At 40.4% G+C, this 17,634-nt stretch overlaps 1 protein-coding gene across 2 annotated transcripts in view; it reads right to left on the bottom strand.

Moving 5' to 3' along the window:
* WDR70 (WD repeat domain 70) overlaps window positions 1-17,634 on the bottom strand; it is a 298,407-nt gene that overhangs the window by 7,946 nt on the left and 272,827 nt on the right. For both annotated transcript variants that reach the window (XM_045079485.1, XM_045079486.1), the window contains 3 exons: window positions 17,191-17,270; window positions 15,096-15,212; window positions 11,919-12,081 (listed from right to left, as the gene is read on the bottom strand). In XM_045079485.1, the coding sequence (XP_044935420.1) occupies window positions 11,919-12,081; window positions 15,096-15,212; window positions 17,191-17,270 (360 nt within the window). The remainder of the gene's footprint in view (window positions 1-11,918; window positions 12,082-15,095; window positions 15,213-17,190; window positions 17,271-17,634) is intronic.

The following is a 17,634-nucleotide window of genomic DNA, read 5'->3' as shown; positions in this document are numbered from 1 at the left end:
CCCTGTTAGAATGAATACGGTCCAGATGAACTGTGACCCAGTCATCACAATTGCAGAATTATTAAGATTAAATAAGGGGCTTGACCAAAAGATTCCACTTGAAATGGGCCCTTCTTTCTGGTGAGGAGCTAATCAAAGATACATTTTTTTTAAATATTAGGGATGAATAAGAAGATGAGATGCAACATGCCGTTTCTATTTTCTTCAAAAAATGAACACATAATATTTTGGGAAAATAGATAAACATCTCTCGGACTCATTAAAGAGGGCACACTAACTCATAATGCTGGTGTGTGAGTTCAAAGCCTAGATGAAGGTAGGGAAAAGGGACAAACATGAAACCTGTGGAAATGGGAAACAGAAAGAGAAAACAGAGGAAAAAAAAACAAAAAAACCCTCTAAAATCACCACTATCCGCCTTATCACCAAATGGTTAAACAAATTAAAGGAAAAAATCTTTGAAGAGTGCACAGGCCTAAGGCTGTCCAGGTGTCATGGCGCCCTCTTTCAACTGTAGAGCTGGGCCTTACTTTACCACAGACAGGCTATCCTCACACATGGGGAAACAGGCCCGGGCCACATCAGCGAAGCACAGGGCAGGAGCAACACCCTGGAACTTCTGGTTCTTAGTCTAGTGCTTGCCTCTGCCATTCTGGCTTACACAGTTGTCTTTTCAGCTTCACTAGTACTCAATTTTTTTTTTTCATATCTGCCATGAGTTGCTTTGTGATGAGAAGCAGTACACTGTAGTCGTCAAGGGCAGAAGCTTGACCCGGAAGCCAGACAGCCTGCACTCAGATCCCAATTCTGCCACCTGCTACCTATATGGCTTTGGTCAGCTTATAAGCCTCAATCTGCCTCAATCTCCTCATCTGTAAAATGGGGACAATAATACCGCTTCCTTCACAGCACTGTTGAGAAGATTAAATGAATAATATATATACAGTTCTCAAACAGGGCTGGCATACTGTAAGTATAATAAAAGTATCATTTTTATTATTATACCCTTTGCTTCTGCTATCATGGATTGCTCATCTCATACAAAATGTTTTCAAAAAGTTATATGTAGAATAATACATTTAGCAAAATAATTTATATATTAAATACATGACAGCACCTTGCTATTTTAAAAAAAAAACAGGGAAATTACTTGGTTGTGCAAATAATCTGTTTCTTCAGCATAAATCTCTATAATTGGAATAATATATTCTGTACATTTTAAAGGGGTAAATCATTTGTGGTTTATTTGTGGTTTACTTTAGTAAACAAAAATAGTTTTACAAAATAGGTTTACAAAATAGTCACCTGGGAAACTTCTTAAGATGCAGATTTCCAGCCGCAAGCTCACAGAGTCTAGCTGAGTGTGAGGAGCGGTCTAGAAACCTGCATCTTTAACCCCCCTTCTCCCACCCTTGACTCTGACACAAGGCAGTCCACAGAACCGCTCTGAGAAATGCTGGCCTCTACACAGGGATATGCTGGACGGGGACAATCAGTCACCTAAATATAACTCAGGGAAAAAGTTACACTTTCCTCTGTGGGTTTATGTCTCTTCTTGGCAAAAACAATATACAAACCTTTACTCGCTCAAAGAACGACCTCTTTAAATACTGCCTACTGACCCAACATGGTTTTAAACAGATCCTTTACAGATGGGAACGATATTTCAGCACACACACCTACATCCAGGTATCCCGTATCTGACAAGACATGCACACTGAAAACTACACGGATGGAACTAGCGAGAATGGCAGCTTCTCTGGCAGGAAAAGTGACCACGGCTGACAGAGCTGTCAGGATGGCAGGCTGCTGGCCTGGGGCCAGGCTCTCACACACGTCCATCTCGGTGTGATGTGTAAGCTAATAGCATTCTGGATCTATATCCTGCCCGCCCTCCAGCCGGCTCCTCTTCCCTCCCGGCACAGCCACTTCTTTTAACCAGAAACTGTAATTGAATCTGCCCACGTGTGGCTGCACGAGGGGCCTCTGTGATCCTGCTGGGTTTTAAAACTTCTATGGCCCTCACACTGCTGGTGCCAGGAATGAAACTCGAGGCCTCCATCGGCACAGGTAAAGTGTTTAAAGACCGTTCGTTATCATCACTGGAGAAAGAAGGTGGATACGTGTCATGTGCCAGCACGGAGATTTATGGAATGCCTAATGGGGCTTTTCTGTGATAAAGTGAGATACAGTCAATCTTCATTTCATCACTGACAGAAGTCAATTGCAGTGAAGAAAAACAACCAGACACACATTCTCAATTACAGTGACCTTTACGGAAAGATCCTTTTAAATATTAGCTTCCCTTCGGAGACTCTGCCACTTGGCAGTAAACAGTATACTCCAGCAGGTGAACACAGGAGAAATAGCAGCACAGCCCTGGCTAACGAGTCACATGCCGCAGACAGTGCCATGAACTTAGTATGCAAGAAGTGGAAGGTGACCAAATGGGCTGGAAGGAGACGGGAGGAAAATATCCACCGTGGAAGGGTATAGATATTAAGAGAGAGCGCAGCCCTCTGAAGAGCTCACTGGATGAGGGACGGCGGGAGCTGAAGTCCAGTGCTGCTGCAGTCACTCTGGACGGCAAGCTTCAGCCTCCTCACATGTGGGGTAAAAGACAGGACAGTGCCTGTTCTCCCCACCCGGCAGAGCTAAGATTTAAGCAAGCACATTATTCAACTGTAAATATAATTCAACTACCTATAATGCCGGAAAATATCATCCGTTAATGCTCACCAAAAAAAACCAAAAGAACTTCCGCTTCAAGCAATTCTATTTAAAGAAAGCTGAAAATCTGGGTGCATGAATCCCCAGGAAAATATTAATTACTAAGCAGACACAGAAGACTTGGAAAATCCAAACAGAATATTTACCATGAGGGGATGGAAAAGAGAGAAACCAAGAAATTACTCTTTTACCTTCTCCTCCACAAAAGCACCGGGCTGTGACAGTTTCACAGGTGAACTCTATCAAATCTTTACAACGTAGATAGGTTTAATGGTATTCAAAACAGTTTGAGAGTATATACAGAAAAGCGTACAAGATTTTTCTGAAGCCAGTCTGACACACGACAAAGAATAAACCATAACTATGTAAGGGTCATGCCAAAGATGCAAGGACAATTCAATATGAGGAAAGCCAATAATATACTTCATCATACTCATTGATCAAAGTAGAAAAGTCACAGGGTCACTTTCGTGAAATACAATAAATGAATGTAATAAAATTCAGCATCTATTTCAGATGAACATGCCTCTGTTCTTTGTATGGTGTTTTCTTTGCATGGAGTGCTCTTCCCTTGGATATCCACACGGCTCACTCCTTCACTTAAGTAAAAAATCACATAGCAGAGGTTTTTACCCCAATCACCGTATCTAAAAAATAGTAACCTTTTCTTTCCCTGGTTACTCTACATCCACTTATCCCTATTTTAGTTTTATTCTTTGCACTAGCTATCATCTAAAATTTAGGGACTTATTTACTGTATCTGGCAACCCGAATATAAGCTCCATAAAAACTATATCCCCATAATCTAGAACAGTACCTGACCCATAGTGTTCAATAAATCATTATTGAATAAATAGAAGAGAAAGATATGGATTCATCTGTAACATCTTGTATGCACGAGTTCTCAAAAATTATGCTTTATGGAGAAGTATTATCAAACAATGACATCATTAAACAATTGAGCAATGTGATATTGCCAATATTTGACTTTTTTTCACCTACAAAAGGGCAATTACTTGATTTAACCTAATGGAGTCACTCCTTTAAAGTTCAAATTAAGAAAAAGATGTGCGGTATCATGACATTATTTAATACCGTGCCAGCAGTATTAGTAAATACAATTAGATAACTAGTACAAAAACTGGGCAACATTTACTTATGATAAAAACTCTCAAAAAAGTGTGGCTAGAGGGAACATACCTCAGCATTATAATACCTGTATGTGAAAAATCCATAACTAACATCACATTTAGTGCTAAAAACCGAAAGTTTCTCTCTAAGATCAGGAATAAGAAAAGGATGTCTACTCTTTGCCACTTTTATTCAACACAGTACTAGAAGTCTTAGCCACAATAATAAGACAAGAAAAAGAAATGAGGCACCCATACTGATAAAGAAGTTAAACCATTACCGTTGGCAGATGACATGGTCCCATACATAAAAAAAGCCTTAAGACTCCAACAAAAACTATTAGAAGTAATAAATGTATTCAGTAAAGCTGCAGAATTTGGAAGTTAATACCCAGAAATCAGTAGTGTTTCAATACACTAATAATAGGGTAGCAGAAAGATAAATTAAGAAAACAACATGATTGTACCAAAAAGAATAAAATGCCTAGAAATAAAGTTTACCAAAGAGGCGAAAGACTGTACTCCAAAAAACTATAAAACACTGATGAAAGAAACTGAAGACACAAACAAATGGAAAGATATTCCATGCTAATGGATTGGAAGAACAAACATTATTAAAATGTCTATATTACCCAAAGCAATTCAATACAACCCCATATCAAAATACCAACAACATTTTTCACAAATCTAGAACAAATAATCTTAAAATTTGTATGGAACCACAAAAGACCCCAAACTTCCAAAGCAATCTCAAGAAAAAAGAACAAAACTGAGAGTATCACAATACCAGATTTTAAGACATACTACAAAGCTAGAGTAATCAAAACAATATGTTACTGATACAAAAACAGACACATAGTTTAATAGCAGAATAGAGAGCGCAGAAATAAGCCCAAACTTATGGGCTTGATTATAATTATCAATCATAGATTGATTAATGCTTAATCAATCTATGACAAAGGAGGCAAGACTATACAATGGGGAAAACCCAGTGTCTCCAACAAATGGTGCTGAGAAAGCTGGACAGTTACATCCAATAAAGGGAAACTGGACCCATTTCTCACACCATACACACAAAAAACCCTCAAATGGATTAAAGACCTAAATGTGAGACCTGAAAAGCCAAAGATTCTAAAAGAGAATATAGGCAGTAATTTCTCTGACATCGGCCTGTACAAACATTTTTCTAAATGTGTTTCCTGAGGCAAGGGAAACAAAAGCAAAAATAAATGAGTGGGACTACATGGAAATAAAAAGCTTCTGCACACCAAAGTAAACCATTAACAAAACGACAACCTACTGAATAGAAGATACTTGCAAATGACAGATCCAATAAGAGGTTAATACTCAGAATACATAAAGAACTTATATAATTCAACACCAACTGCTTCCCCCTAGCAATCTGATTAAAGAACAGGCAGAGGACCCAAACAGACATTTTTCCAAAGAAGACATACAGATGGCCAACAGACTAATCATCAGGGAAATGCAGCTCAAACCGCAATGAGATATCACCTCATGCTTGTCAGAATGACTAAACTCAAACACACAAGAAACAATAAGTGCTGGCATGGACGTAGAGAAAAAGAAAACCTCATACACTATTGGTGGGAATGTTAACTGGTACAGCCACTGTGTAAAACAGTATGGAGGCTCCTCAAAAAATTAAAAATAGAAATGCCACGTGATCTGGTAATTCCACTATTGGGTACTTTACCCAAAGAAACAAAAACAATAATTTGAAAAGATATATGCATCCCTATGTTTACTGCAGCATTAATTACAACAGTCAACATATGAAGCAATCTAAATATCTATCATTGGACAAATGAATAGGAAAGACGTGACACACACATATACACAGTGAAATATTACACAGCCATAAAAAAGGATAAGTTCATGGCATTTGAGATAACATGAATGGACGTGGATGGTATTATGCTAAGTGAACTAAGTTAGTCAGAGAAAGACAAACACTGTAGGATTGCATTCACCAGTGGACTCTAAAAAAGCCCAACAAACAAACAAACAAAACCCTACAATGAATAAAGAAATAAAAAACAGAATTTGACCTATAAATAACAAAAAACTATAAATATAGTTTCTTTATAAATATAGAGAACAAACTGAAGGTTGCTACAGGGGAGGGGGTTGGGGGTTGAGGGAGACAGAGGCTTCCAGTTATTGAATGAATATGTCACAGGAATAAAAGGCACAGCATGAGGAATATAGTCAATGATATTGTAACAGTGACATAACAGGACCGAGGGCTGCTACACTTATGATGAACACAGCATAATGTATAAACTTATAAAATCACTAAGCTGCACACCTGAAAGTAATGTAACATTGTGCGTCCTCTAAACCCAAATAAAAAAAAGTTTTTAATTAAAATTAAAGTAAATTAAAATAATTAGAAAGAATAAGGTAAATGTATCATTATTTGCATAGGATATAATTTTCTGCCTGGAAACTACAAGTAAACTGAGTGGAAAATTATTGAAAACAAGAGGAAAACAGGGTAAACATAGCTGTATATAAAGCAACTACCTACATATGCATTAATAATACACATTTATGTTGCCACACAGCACTTCCATACACACAGGAGTTATAAACTCAGCAGAAGAAAAGGTTCTATTTACGACAGCACAAAAAGACAAAATAACTGGAAACAAAATTAAAAGAAAATGTGAAAGATCTATATAAAGAAAACTTTAAAATACTACTGAGAGACAGAGATGTGACTGAATAGAAAGACATACCCTGCTCTTGGTTTATTTATTTATTTTTTTAAACAGTTTTTTTAAAAAGATTTTATTTATTTATTTGACAGAGAGAGAAATCACAAGTAGGCAGAGAGGTAGGCAGAAAGAGGGGGAAGCAGGCTCCCCGCTGAGCAGAGAGCCTGATGCGGGGCTCAATCCCAGGGCCCTGAGATCATGACCTGAACTGAAGGCAGAGGCTTTAACCCACTGAGTCATCCAGGCGCTCCCTTGCTCTTGGTTTTAAAAAACCAATATTGTAAAACTCAGTCTAAGTTAATATATACATTGATTCAATTCCAATACAAATAGCACCAAGAATTGGGGGGTGAGCTGTTTACTAGATAGCTTAAAGTCATGGAAACCTGCAGAATGGAAAAGTTTTACTAAGAAGAAAGAGAACAGGCAGCCCAACAACAATGAAAACAGTCTGATACTACTACTTGAACAGACCAAATAACAGAACACAACAGAGAGCCCAGAAGTGGGCTCAAATTCAAATGGAAGTGCGTGTGTATAACCATGTGGTTTCAATTCAATGAGGAAAACTAGATTATCCAATTAAAAAGTGTTACAGCAACTGGCTAACCAACTGGCTAACCAACAGGAAACAATCAAATTAGAGCTCTACTGTGGTAGGCTGAAATATCCACCCAAAATCCCTGGATGCTGTGAATACAACCTTATTTGGAAAAAAAGGTCTTTGCAGATATGACTAAGGATTTTAAGATGAGGAGATAATCCTGGATTATCTCGGGTGGGCCCCAGATGATGTCATGGGTATCCTTATAAGAGAGAAGAGGAGACTCACACGAAGCAAAAGTCAAAGAGAGAACTGAGAAGAGCCTGGGGTCACAGTGGCTCCGAGCCAAGCTTGCAGGCACAATCTGGAAGCTAGCAGAGGCCTGGAACAGATTTCCCCCAGAGCCCCTGTATGGAGTGTGGCCCCTATGACACCTTTATTTCAGACTTCTGGCCCCCAGAACTGTGAGAGAATTCATTTCTGCCTTTCAGGCCACATGCTTGTGGTAATTTGTTCCAGTGGCCACAGGAAACGAAGATACCTTTCTCACTCCCTTTACTAAAATAATTTCAGGTGAATAAAAGATTTAACACTAAAAAAATAAAAAAGAAGGTATTAATGGAAAGATTGGAGAATCTGAAGAACTATCTTGAATACAGAGGCCTTCCTAACTAAAACAAAACCCAAGAAAGAAAAAATTCCTAAATCTGACTACATTAAAATACATTTGATAGCAATCTGCTCCAAATAGGTCTGTGTATGTTTACATGCAAAGTAAATGACTGAGGTATTTCCATAAATACTGAAATAATACTGCTGATTATTGGGTGATATTAACAATATATAATTTAAATGAAGGTGTCAAAGACCTTACTTACCACGGAAGAAAATGAGACACTGAGAAGATAACTTTTAGAACCTACTGGATAGTAAGTCCTTGCTAGAATCCAGGCCAGGAAGCTGGCCTTAGAACTTCAAGGTTATTGTTCTAATTTCTAACAACTAATTATTTTGATGAAGGATCTAACTTTAATATCATATGTCATTTACATGTCTGAGATTTTAAGGAATATATGCACAGTGAAAAAAATCCAGCAGCAGTGCTCATGGGCAGACTAAGAACTTGGAAGGCCCCTTTCACTTCACGCTGCTCTCCCCACCCCGCCCCCTTCCCCACTCCTTTGTTCTCCTACTTAAAAGATACCCAACACCTACATTTCTTGTATTTCTTCCCAGGGGGAGTTCATGTATAAATGATCAGATATGTGAGTAGGTACATTCACTGTGTAAAAACACAGGTATACAGAGAGCATGTTTTGCAAGCTGGTTTCTATTTTTGCTTATTGGTTTTTTATTTAAGGAGACTGGGACACATTCATCCATATATACCTAGCTCATTCTTTATATTTTCTTGTTACCTTTAATTAAATGGATACACTGTACTTTTCTAAAACAGTATCTCACTGAAGGACACTTACATTGTTTCCCATCTTTTGCTTTCATAAACAATACTGAACTTAATATCTTTGGACATACATATTTACCCACATGTGCAAAACTTCTGGAAATAGAATTGCCAAGTCAAAGGCTATTTGCATTTTAAATTTGTATAGATAGTGCCAAATTTTTCTCCAAATGATGCTCACTATGTTTAGCACATCTTAAAACATGGCTCTGTTTCCTCTTCTTTCCTCAGCTCATTTTTTTGCCTGTTTCTAAACAAATTTCCTTAAGTATAAAAAACCCCTAATAGTAATAGAAAATAATGACTCCATTAAAAACAGAAGTGTCAACAGAGGCATAATCTATAAGCTTATCTGACTGCCAATGATGTGTTGACATACATTAGCTTACACACACACAAATTCTATACAAAAGAGGGCTAAATGCACACTAGTTAGCTGGCCAGCCTTAATATGACCCTCTTAGCTGTTGTAATATTATCCAACTAATTGTTCAGAGATGTTCCATCTGTACCATCTGGTTATTAGTACACACTATGAACAACCGCCCCTGACAGTATGGAGTCAAGTCTGTTCCTCTACACGGACAGCAGAGGAGGCAGCACTCCCCACCAGAGGCCCGCAAATCTCTTCAGCATTTTTGTGTGGGGTACTTTCATTCACAACAGCAGCAGCTCTCTCTCTTTGTCAGAGGGCTGTCAGCAGGTTGCTGAAGCCCTGAAAAGCTGAAAGTACCTGGGAATACCGCCCCCTGGCCCCATGTCCAGCCATTAGCAAGGATCAACAGAAACTGGAGTGTGAGGACTCCAGTCACCATGCCTCTGACCTGGGTCTCCAGGGTTACCCTGCAGACTGAGCTAAAAGGGAGCTGGTCCCTGAAACCTTGCTTGATACACCCTTACTTGGCCTCATTATACTTCTCTACTCCTATTGGTTTTCTCTATGGGTGCGTCCTAATAAGCATCCTAATAATAAAGTATCCTAAAAGCACCTTTATATGAATCTTTGTCTCAGTACCTACTTCTAAGGAACCCAAGCTAAAACAGTGTGTTTTTCTTTTATGCAAATAGCTCATAATGATTAGCAGACAGAGCACTGATACTGGTATAACATGTCTGTTGAGTTGGTTCATAAGTGATTTTTTCCCAGCATATTAATGTTCTGAAAAGTGATCAGGTTCCAGCTTTCTCAAAATTTAAGAGAAAACTTTAATAATATATAAAGACATCCAATAAAAACCTAAAACACACCTCCAATGATATAAAAATACATATGCACAAATTTATTTACTGTAGCACTGTTAGAAATTACAAAATACTGGGACAACCTAAATGTCTACTCATAAGAGAGTGGTTGGATCAACTATACTTCCCTGCAATGGGGTACTATGCAGTAGTGAAAAAGAACGAGAAGGAGCTCTATGAACTGATGTAGAATGATTTCTAGGGCATAATCCTAAGTGAAAAAAGCAAAGCCCCAAAGGGTATTTATATTATGCTCTCCTTCAGAATAGCATATTATATTATGCTTCTCCTTTAGAAAGGAGAGGGTAGAAGAAAATACAAATCTGTTCACTTGTGCAAAAGACCTATGGGAGAGGTAGACCAGAAACTAAAGAGATAGACTACCTGCGGGAGTGAGTGGGGAAGGGACCAAGAGAAGTGGGGCATGGAAATGCGGGAACAGAGAGGAAGAACAAGTCTTTTTTAAGGCCCTGACTCCTAACACTAGAGTATTATTTTGCACACCCTACACAAACCTCCAAAATAAATAGAACATAGGGGAAACCCCAAAAAGGAATGCACACTAACAAATAACCCTAGCTGCATTTCAAACAAATTCTAGAACCACCCTGACAGGAGTGGAGAAGAAAATATCTCACCCAAGTAACTGTGAAAACCAGTCTCTTGACCAAATACTATAAGGCCAAAAGGACAAAAAAAAAAAAAAACAATAACCAAAAAAAAATCCAAAAAACCCCAAAACAACAACAAAAAAACTACATGAATGTGGTTAAAGAAATCCTAGTTGGGGAAATGTTTCTTACAGGTGTATGGGTAGGCAATTTTGAAACTACTTTATATGTAAACTAGCAGTGAATAAATAAGTGAATATATTGTCAGTAATGAAAGCTTGGTTTTTCATTATTGGAGAAAGAAGTTAAAAATACAGGAAGGAGAAAGGTAAAATGAAACCAGGAGGATAGGACTGAAATCAGAGGCATCACTATAAACTCATAGTTTTTAAAATATGAATACAGATATATATGCGTGTGTGTATGTATGTATGTACATATGTGTATGTGTGTTGAAGCACAGGTTAGTATACATATATATTTTTTCAAGTTTTGTCAGCTAAGAAGACCTAAAGGAGGAACTAGAAGCAATGACGCTTGGGTAGCAATAGGGACATCTAGCACCAATGTCTTGGTTTCTAAATATGTTCTCAAACAAAAGAAGCCTAGACTCCTTGAAGAAGTAGTTGATTCCAGGCCTGGAGGAAGAAAACCAAAGATGACTCTGGCACATTATATGGTATCGGAAAGCAAGGAAGTGCTCAAAATAAAACGAAACAAAAAATTCTACAACATGACCCTTCTCTAGTGTAAATGTGCCTGGTTTGGAGGCTTTAAGAACCACTACATGTTCACCCATGTTGAGCCACCTGAGGGAATCCGCTAAGGAGGGCTCTACCCCGCCGACGTGCATGCTCCTCACGGACACAGTTCTGAAGCTGAAAAGCAGTCCGTGATGACAGACCTACAAGCTGCTCCTCTTCATCTGCTTTTAAACCCTCTTCAACTGAGGTAACGCATGCAGGGAGTGCTCTTCCTCCTTCTCCTCAGAGGTAGGATGGACTTCCCATAATGGGTTTACACTAGGTCATAACTGATGGAATTGACCTACTTTAAAAATGCACCATTCTAGAGTCCGAAGATACAAACAAATAGCTAGGTTCAGGACTATGAGTACTTGGCTTATTTTTCAGGCTCAAGAATAAAACAAGAGGGGCGCCTAGGTGGCTCAGTGGGTTAAAGCCTCTGCCTTCGGCTCGGGTCATGATCCCAGCGTCCTAGGATCCAGCCCCGCATCAGGCTCTCTGCTCAGCGGGGAGCCTGCTCCCCACCCACCGCCTGCCTCTCTGCCTACTTGTGATCTCTGTCTGTCAAGTGAATAAATTTAAAAATCTTTTTAAAAAGAATAAAACAAGAAATAGAGAGTTAGAACCTCAAAGTAGTGTTGTTATATTCTTTCCAATTCATTCAACATAATATATTTTTTTCTGTTTTCAAAGGCTGTTTCCTTACTTAGAATATGCTGGAGAAACCCAATACGGGTTGTCTTCAGCTGCTTTAGCATGCCGCAGAATGGCTTCCCGGGGATTGCTGTCATCAGTTTTGTCCAAAGCAATGTTCTTCACAATGTATGACGACAGAGTGCCCCCGTGGGTTCCAACCCGGCCGCCACGACCTGTTTCCAAGGAAAAAATACAGATCAGAACTGGAATGAGCCTGACAGTATAGATGCATACTACCTTGTATGCCCTGTACTTATCTGAAAAGGTTGAGAATTCCTCAATGCTGGCTTCCAAGGTGGCAGGTGACATGAGAAACAGAGTGAGGCCAGAGCTTCAGGTTTACCCAATTTTTGTCATTCCCTACGCGATCAAGGTTTGGAGCGCTCTGGGGCTTCTTCAGATCCCAGCCTGAAGCACACAAATCTCAAGGGGACTTTGGTATCATCTCTTCGGGTTTCATTTATGGATCATCACAACCAAAGTAGGAAATCACAAAACTTTAACTTTCCCAGAACATTTTTAAATTTTTTTTTAAGATTTTTATTTATTTATTTGACAGAGAGAAATCACAAGTAGGCAGAGCAGCAGGCAGAGAGAGAGAGGAGGAAGCAGGCTCCCCGCTGAGCAGAGGGCTTGATGTGGGGCTGGATCCCAGAACCCTGAGACCATGACCTGAGCTGAAGGTAGAGGCTTTAACCCACTGAGCCACCCAAGAACCCCTCCCATAACATTTTTACATAGAGATTTTTTTAAAGTATGTCTTAGCTGTTTCATCTACATAGTGATACCAATGCAAGGAAGAATTATAAATACTTGGCCATGTGTACGCCTTGAAAAGATTCCTTAGGTGTGAACATCTGAAATTCAATTAATAAAAATAACCAATACTGGGGCACCTGGGTGGCTCAGTCAGTCAAGCGGCTGACTCTTGATTTCTGCTCAGTTCAGGATCTCAGGATTCTGGCGTGGAGCACTGAGGCGGGCTCCCCGCTCAGCAGGGAGTCTGCTGCAGGACTCTCTCCCTCTGCCCCTCCCCACCACTTGCATGCACACATACACGCTCTCTCTTTTTCTCTCTCTAATAAATAAACAAATCTTAAAAAAAAAAAATTAACCCGTTTTCATTAGGTGCCTATTATAGCTTTAAACAAATATATCTTAGGGCTTGCCATCTCCCAAGTACCTTGTAGGAGAAAAAACAAGTTGAATTCCCCGATTCACGTTATTTTATGGTACTGGAACTGCTCTCATAGACAAAAGCTCTGTAAGGGCAGGGATTTGCACCCTGCTGGATCTCCAACAGCTAGTCTGGTGCCTGGTATTCAAAAAAATGTATGACTTTCATTTTGAAGACCTTATTAATTTATCTGTCAGAGAAAGACAGAGCATAAGCAGGGGGAGCAGGAAATAGAAGGAGAGGAAGAAGCCGACTTCCCACTGAGCAGAGAGCACGACATGGGGCTCCATCCCAGGACTTTGGAATCATGACCTAAGCTGAAGGCACATGCTTAACCCAGTGAGCCACCCAGGTACCCATAAAATCTATGACATTTTAGGAAGATTTGAAAAAAAACCCAAAACTACACATGAAGAGCCATATTGTGCTGTATGATTAATTCTATAAATCAAGATAAGAGGAGACTAAAAAAGGCAGGAAATAATTAGTTGTGACATAATTTGTATGGCCAGTAAATGTTACAGTACTTACAGAACTATTATAGTACTGAGGTGGTTGGGGAGCTCTTTAGGAAGAGACGGATCCAATCTGAGAAAGCTCTGAAGGCAGTGGTCATTTTCAGAATGAGCAGAATGGTTTCAGAACAAAAGTAAAGAAAGAGGACAATTCAATGGGCATTTGTGGGCAGGAGTGACCTGACGGTAGTATCAGAAGATCGGAGGTGGGACGCCTGTGTGGCTCAGTTGGTTAAGCAGCTGCCTTCGGCTCAGGTCATGATCCCAGCATCCTGGGATCGAGTCCCACATCGAGCTCCTTGCTCTGCAGGGAGCCTGCTTCTCCCTCTGACTCTGCCTTCCACTCTGTCTGCCTGTGCTTGCTCTCGCTCTCTCTCTGACAAATAAATAAATAAAATCTTAAAAAAAAAAAAAAAAAAGAAGAAGATTGGAGGAGGAGGGAAGGGAGGCGGGATGTTCTAGAGCGCATTAGCGTCAGAATGCAGGGAATGGCTCTCTGGAAATGCAAACGCGGGGTGGGGAGCTTATAAGATTTGGGGGCAGTAGCAGTGTGAAAGCCTGAGGAGCTGGGAATAAAGGCTATGTAGAAAGTGGATGGAGGCAAGGTGGGAAGGAAAGAGAGTGACTTGAGATACGGTGTCTAGTTAGAAAGGCTTTTCAATAATCCAGGTAAGAATATTATTTAGGAACTTTGATTTAGAATGGTGGCAGAGAAAAAAAAGTTAAGAGAGATATGTAAAATGTTTTCAAGGCTCAAGGCGGAAAGGGCAGCCAAAAACAGATGGAGGCCCAGAACTGAGGTTCAGGATGAATGAACAAGTCAAAAGCTATAGGCTTAGGAGCCTAGGAAGACAGAAACCGCACAAGTGGTAACAAGTAAAATGAGATTCCAGTAAGTGTATGTGTTCTATGATAGCAATGCTGCTTTGCTTGCTTCTGGTACCTACTTTCTTTCTTTCCTTTTTTTGGGGGGGGTGGGGTTGGGAGGGGTACCTACTTTCTTCAAATTTCTAAAGACTTCTATCCAACCTCTAGGGTTGGGCAGCTCCATTTTAACATAAAACTAAATGATGGCCACTTCTCCCTTATGTGAAACCTAATCCAGCCCGGATTCTGGTCAAAGTGCTCAAATGTTGTGTACGAAGCCAACACTGACAGCAGTAGTTTCAACATTGGGTTCCGGGAACCCTAGAGTTCCACCAAGATCACCTAAAAGGGCTTAAGTCAGAGACCGAGCAGAAAGGGGCCTAACCTTCTCTCTGTTAGCACTGCAGCTCCATTTTTATAAGTTTTATGCACCAGGATTCTGCATCCTTTAAGCAAAAAGTTCTGATGCTAAAAAGAAAATGTTTGAAAACCACCATGTAGTAAAATCTCTCTAGAGACGAAGCAGCAATCGGGAGCAAAGCATCTTCCCACTTCTCTCTCAGCAAACCCTGCCCCCCCCCCGCCCCCCACCCCCCTGTAGGTCACCAGCTGGATCAATCACGGTCACCTGGGCCTGCCACAGGAGGTTCGGGTTTATGCGACTTCAGGGGATCCAGTCTGTCCTTCTCCAGCTGTTTCCTTGTACTCCGCTGGCGGGGTTCACGGAACATAGGCAGGGCATGAGCTACGAGAAGTCACATTTGAAAATTTTTATTATAATAATAACCCTTCCATCCAAAAACATAGCTGAAGCATGACTAACTTGAAGATGAAATGGAAGTCATAATGACAGCCTTCCTCTAATAATAAAAGACAGTCTTACTGTAACCAATTAGCTAATTTTGTTTGAGACCAGACTCATTGTTCACCTCTCCTGGCAACTAATGGCACTCAGGAAATACTGTCAAACACTGTCACGGAAACACTGGTGAGGCTCCCCATCGCCCAAACCATGGGTAGCAGTTAAACTTAATTTCTGTGGTTTTGAAATGAAAACACTTAATGGGACTGCTGCTTATTTTTTTTCTTACAGGACCCAAATGTGAATGAGGCCAGCAGCTCGCCTGTCAGCCCTGAAGTCTCCTCAGACTCCTCAAAAAACCTCTGGAATCACTTCACACGTTTCTGAAATGTGACCACCTCTCAGGAGGAGTTGACAACACTGAGTAACCGGAAGGGAGGAGCACTTCTCCCACTGAAACTGGGGTAAAGGTTGCCCTGAATGCGGGGGGGTGTCTGGATCTCCGGGCATGATGACTTGATGAAGACTTTTCCCTACTTCTATATGGTGGACGAAATAAAAGGGTAAGACCCAGAGTAGTATTTGTCCAATTGCTACTGGTTGTTTACTCAATGTCAGAATTAAATCTTATAAAAGAGTCTATGAATGTAAAAGGAAAATAGTGATATTCTGCTGGAGAGCAAGAAGGTGACTGGGGGTAAAATTAAATTATGATCTTTTTCTTAACCAAAAACTGTTTCAAAATATTTTCTTTGGATCCTTACATGAGGAGTACAACCTCCTTTAAAAAGAGAAAACCTTTATCCAGAGGAGTAGAGCAGAGAAGGAAAAGGATTAAGAGGGGCTCAAAGGGAATTTATAATATGAATGATAGAAATGTCTCCAATACTTCAAAAACTCTTCTAGTATCCCCCTCTCCCTAGCACCTGCTGGGGCCAGGACCATCTCACTCACCAGTAAAACTCTCCTGCCTTGAGTTAGGGGAGCTGAGAAACACAGCCACCCTGTCACTCTGTTGGGCAACACGACACAACAGTATTTTTAGGAGGGGGAAAAATAGCTTTTCACTTCAAACGACTGGAGGAATTTAAGTAGGCCGCATGTAATTACATGAGCTAGACTGGTTGTGACACCGACTTTAACACTTCTACTCTTGCAAAAAGTGTCACGGGATCTCCTTACTGATCATAAGCTCCAAGGGACTTGGTCTTACAGGAGACCCACTACCAGGGAGAAAAACCCAGCAGTACAGCGCCCCCTGGGCTTGAGACGGAGACCCTGGTGAGGTCCACAGGGCATCTGCTCATCCCAACTGCTACTTCTTCCAAGATGTCCCTCCAGCCTCTAGCTGTGACAGGTCTGAGGCTCTGGCCCTGGGCAACACACATCTGCCAGGTTGACAAATGTGAGAGAAGCTGCTTATTCTGGTAAGATTTCTGGGTAGTTCCTTTTGTATCTAAATGTCTCCAGATCTATTGTCACAGAGTCTCAGAGGGAGCTGAAGGAGACCTTTCACCCAGTCTCCCCCCCTCTCCTGATAAGGTTCAGTTGTTCAACATCACACTGCATGCCACTGGTAGAACTGGACAAATCCAGGTCTCCTGATTCCAAGACCAGCACTCATTCTTGTTTATTCTTAGAACAGATTGTTATTCTTTAAAAGGCTGCTTTGGAGTAATGCATTAGGCTCAAATAGGCTTTTCCCTTTTGGGCTGAAAGTTACATGAAATTACGCTGTCTCTGTGATGAGTCACAGAAGCTACAGCGGTTAGCTGTTACATGACTCGCAGCCCTGTCCACATAGTATTTTGTAATATACACCCAGACTCCGAAGACTTTTTCTGTCTCTAAAGCCATGAGAGCAACACCACACTACAGCAGAAGGGAGAAAGATGATGGAGAGACCACGCTAACAACTTACGGGTGATGATGTAGTCCTGGGTTAGAGTCTCGGCTTGTTTCGCCTTCCGCTGGGTTTTAACCACACACAATTTTGCTCCCCTGGGGCGGGTAAAAGCACATTATTTTCTTTACTTGGTCTTATAAACAGAAAGTCATGTCAAAAGCACTAGATACTTTCAGGAATACACTCTGTGCACACCATCTCGCCAAGTCCTTGACTTTCTAAGGGATGGTCAACAGAAGGGGCCTTGGTGATAAGGGCTTAAATTTATGGGAAAGCAAGTCTGTCAGTCAGGGGTTAGTACTGAGTGAAAGGGTTGGAGAGGTAACTGGGCAACAGAACACTAGTTTAAGAAATCTATAGAAAGAACTTAAAATTTAAGATCTTAGAGAGATATAAATAAAATTTAAAAACCTTTTTACCGGGACGGTCACACGGTTCAAATTTTAGTTTCTGTCTCAG

Source organism: Mustela putorius, unplaced genomic scaffold, assembly GCF_011764305.1.
Source record: "Mustela putorius furo isolate JIRA1106 unplaced genomic scaffold, ASM1176430v1.1 tig00000407_pilon_pilon_pilon, whole genome shotgun sequence".
Taxonomy (NCBI): Eukaryota; Metazoa; Chordata; class Mammalia; order Carnivora; family Mustelidae; genus Mustela; species Mustela putorius.
The sequence above is the reverse complement of the archived record's forward strand: the minus strand, read 5'-3'. Positions and strand labels throughout refer to the sequence as shown.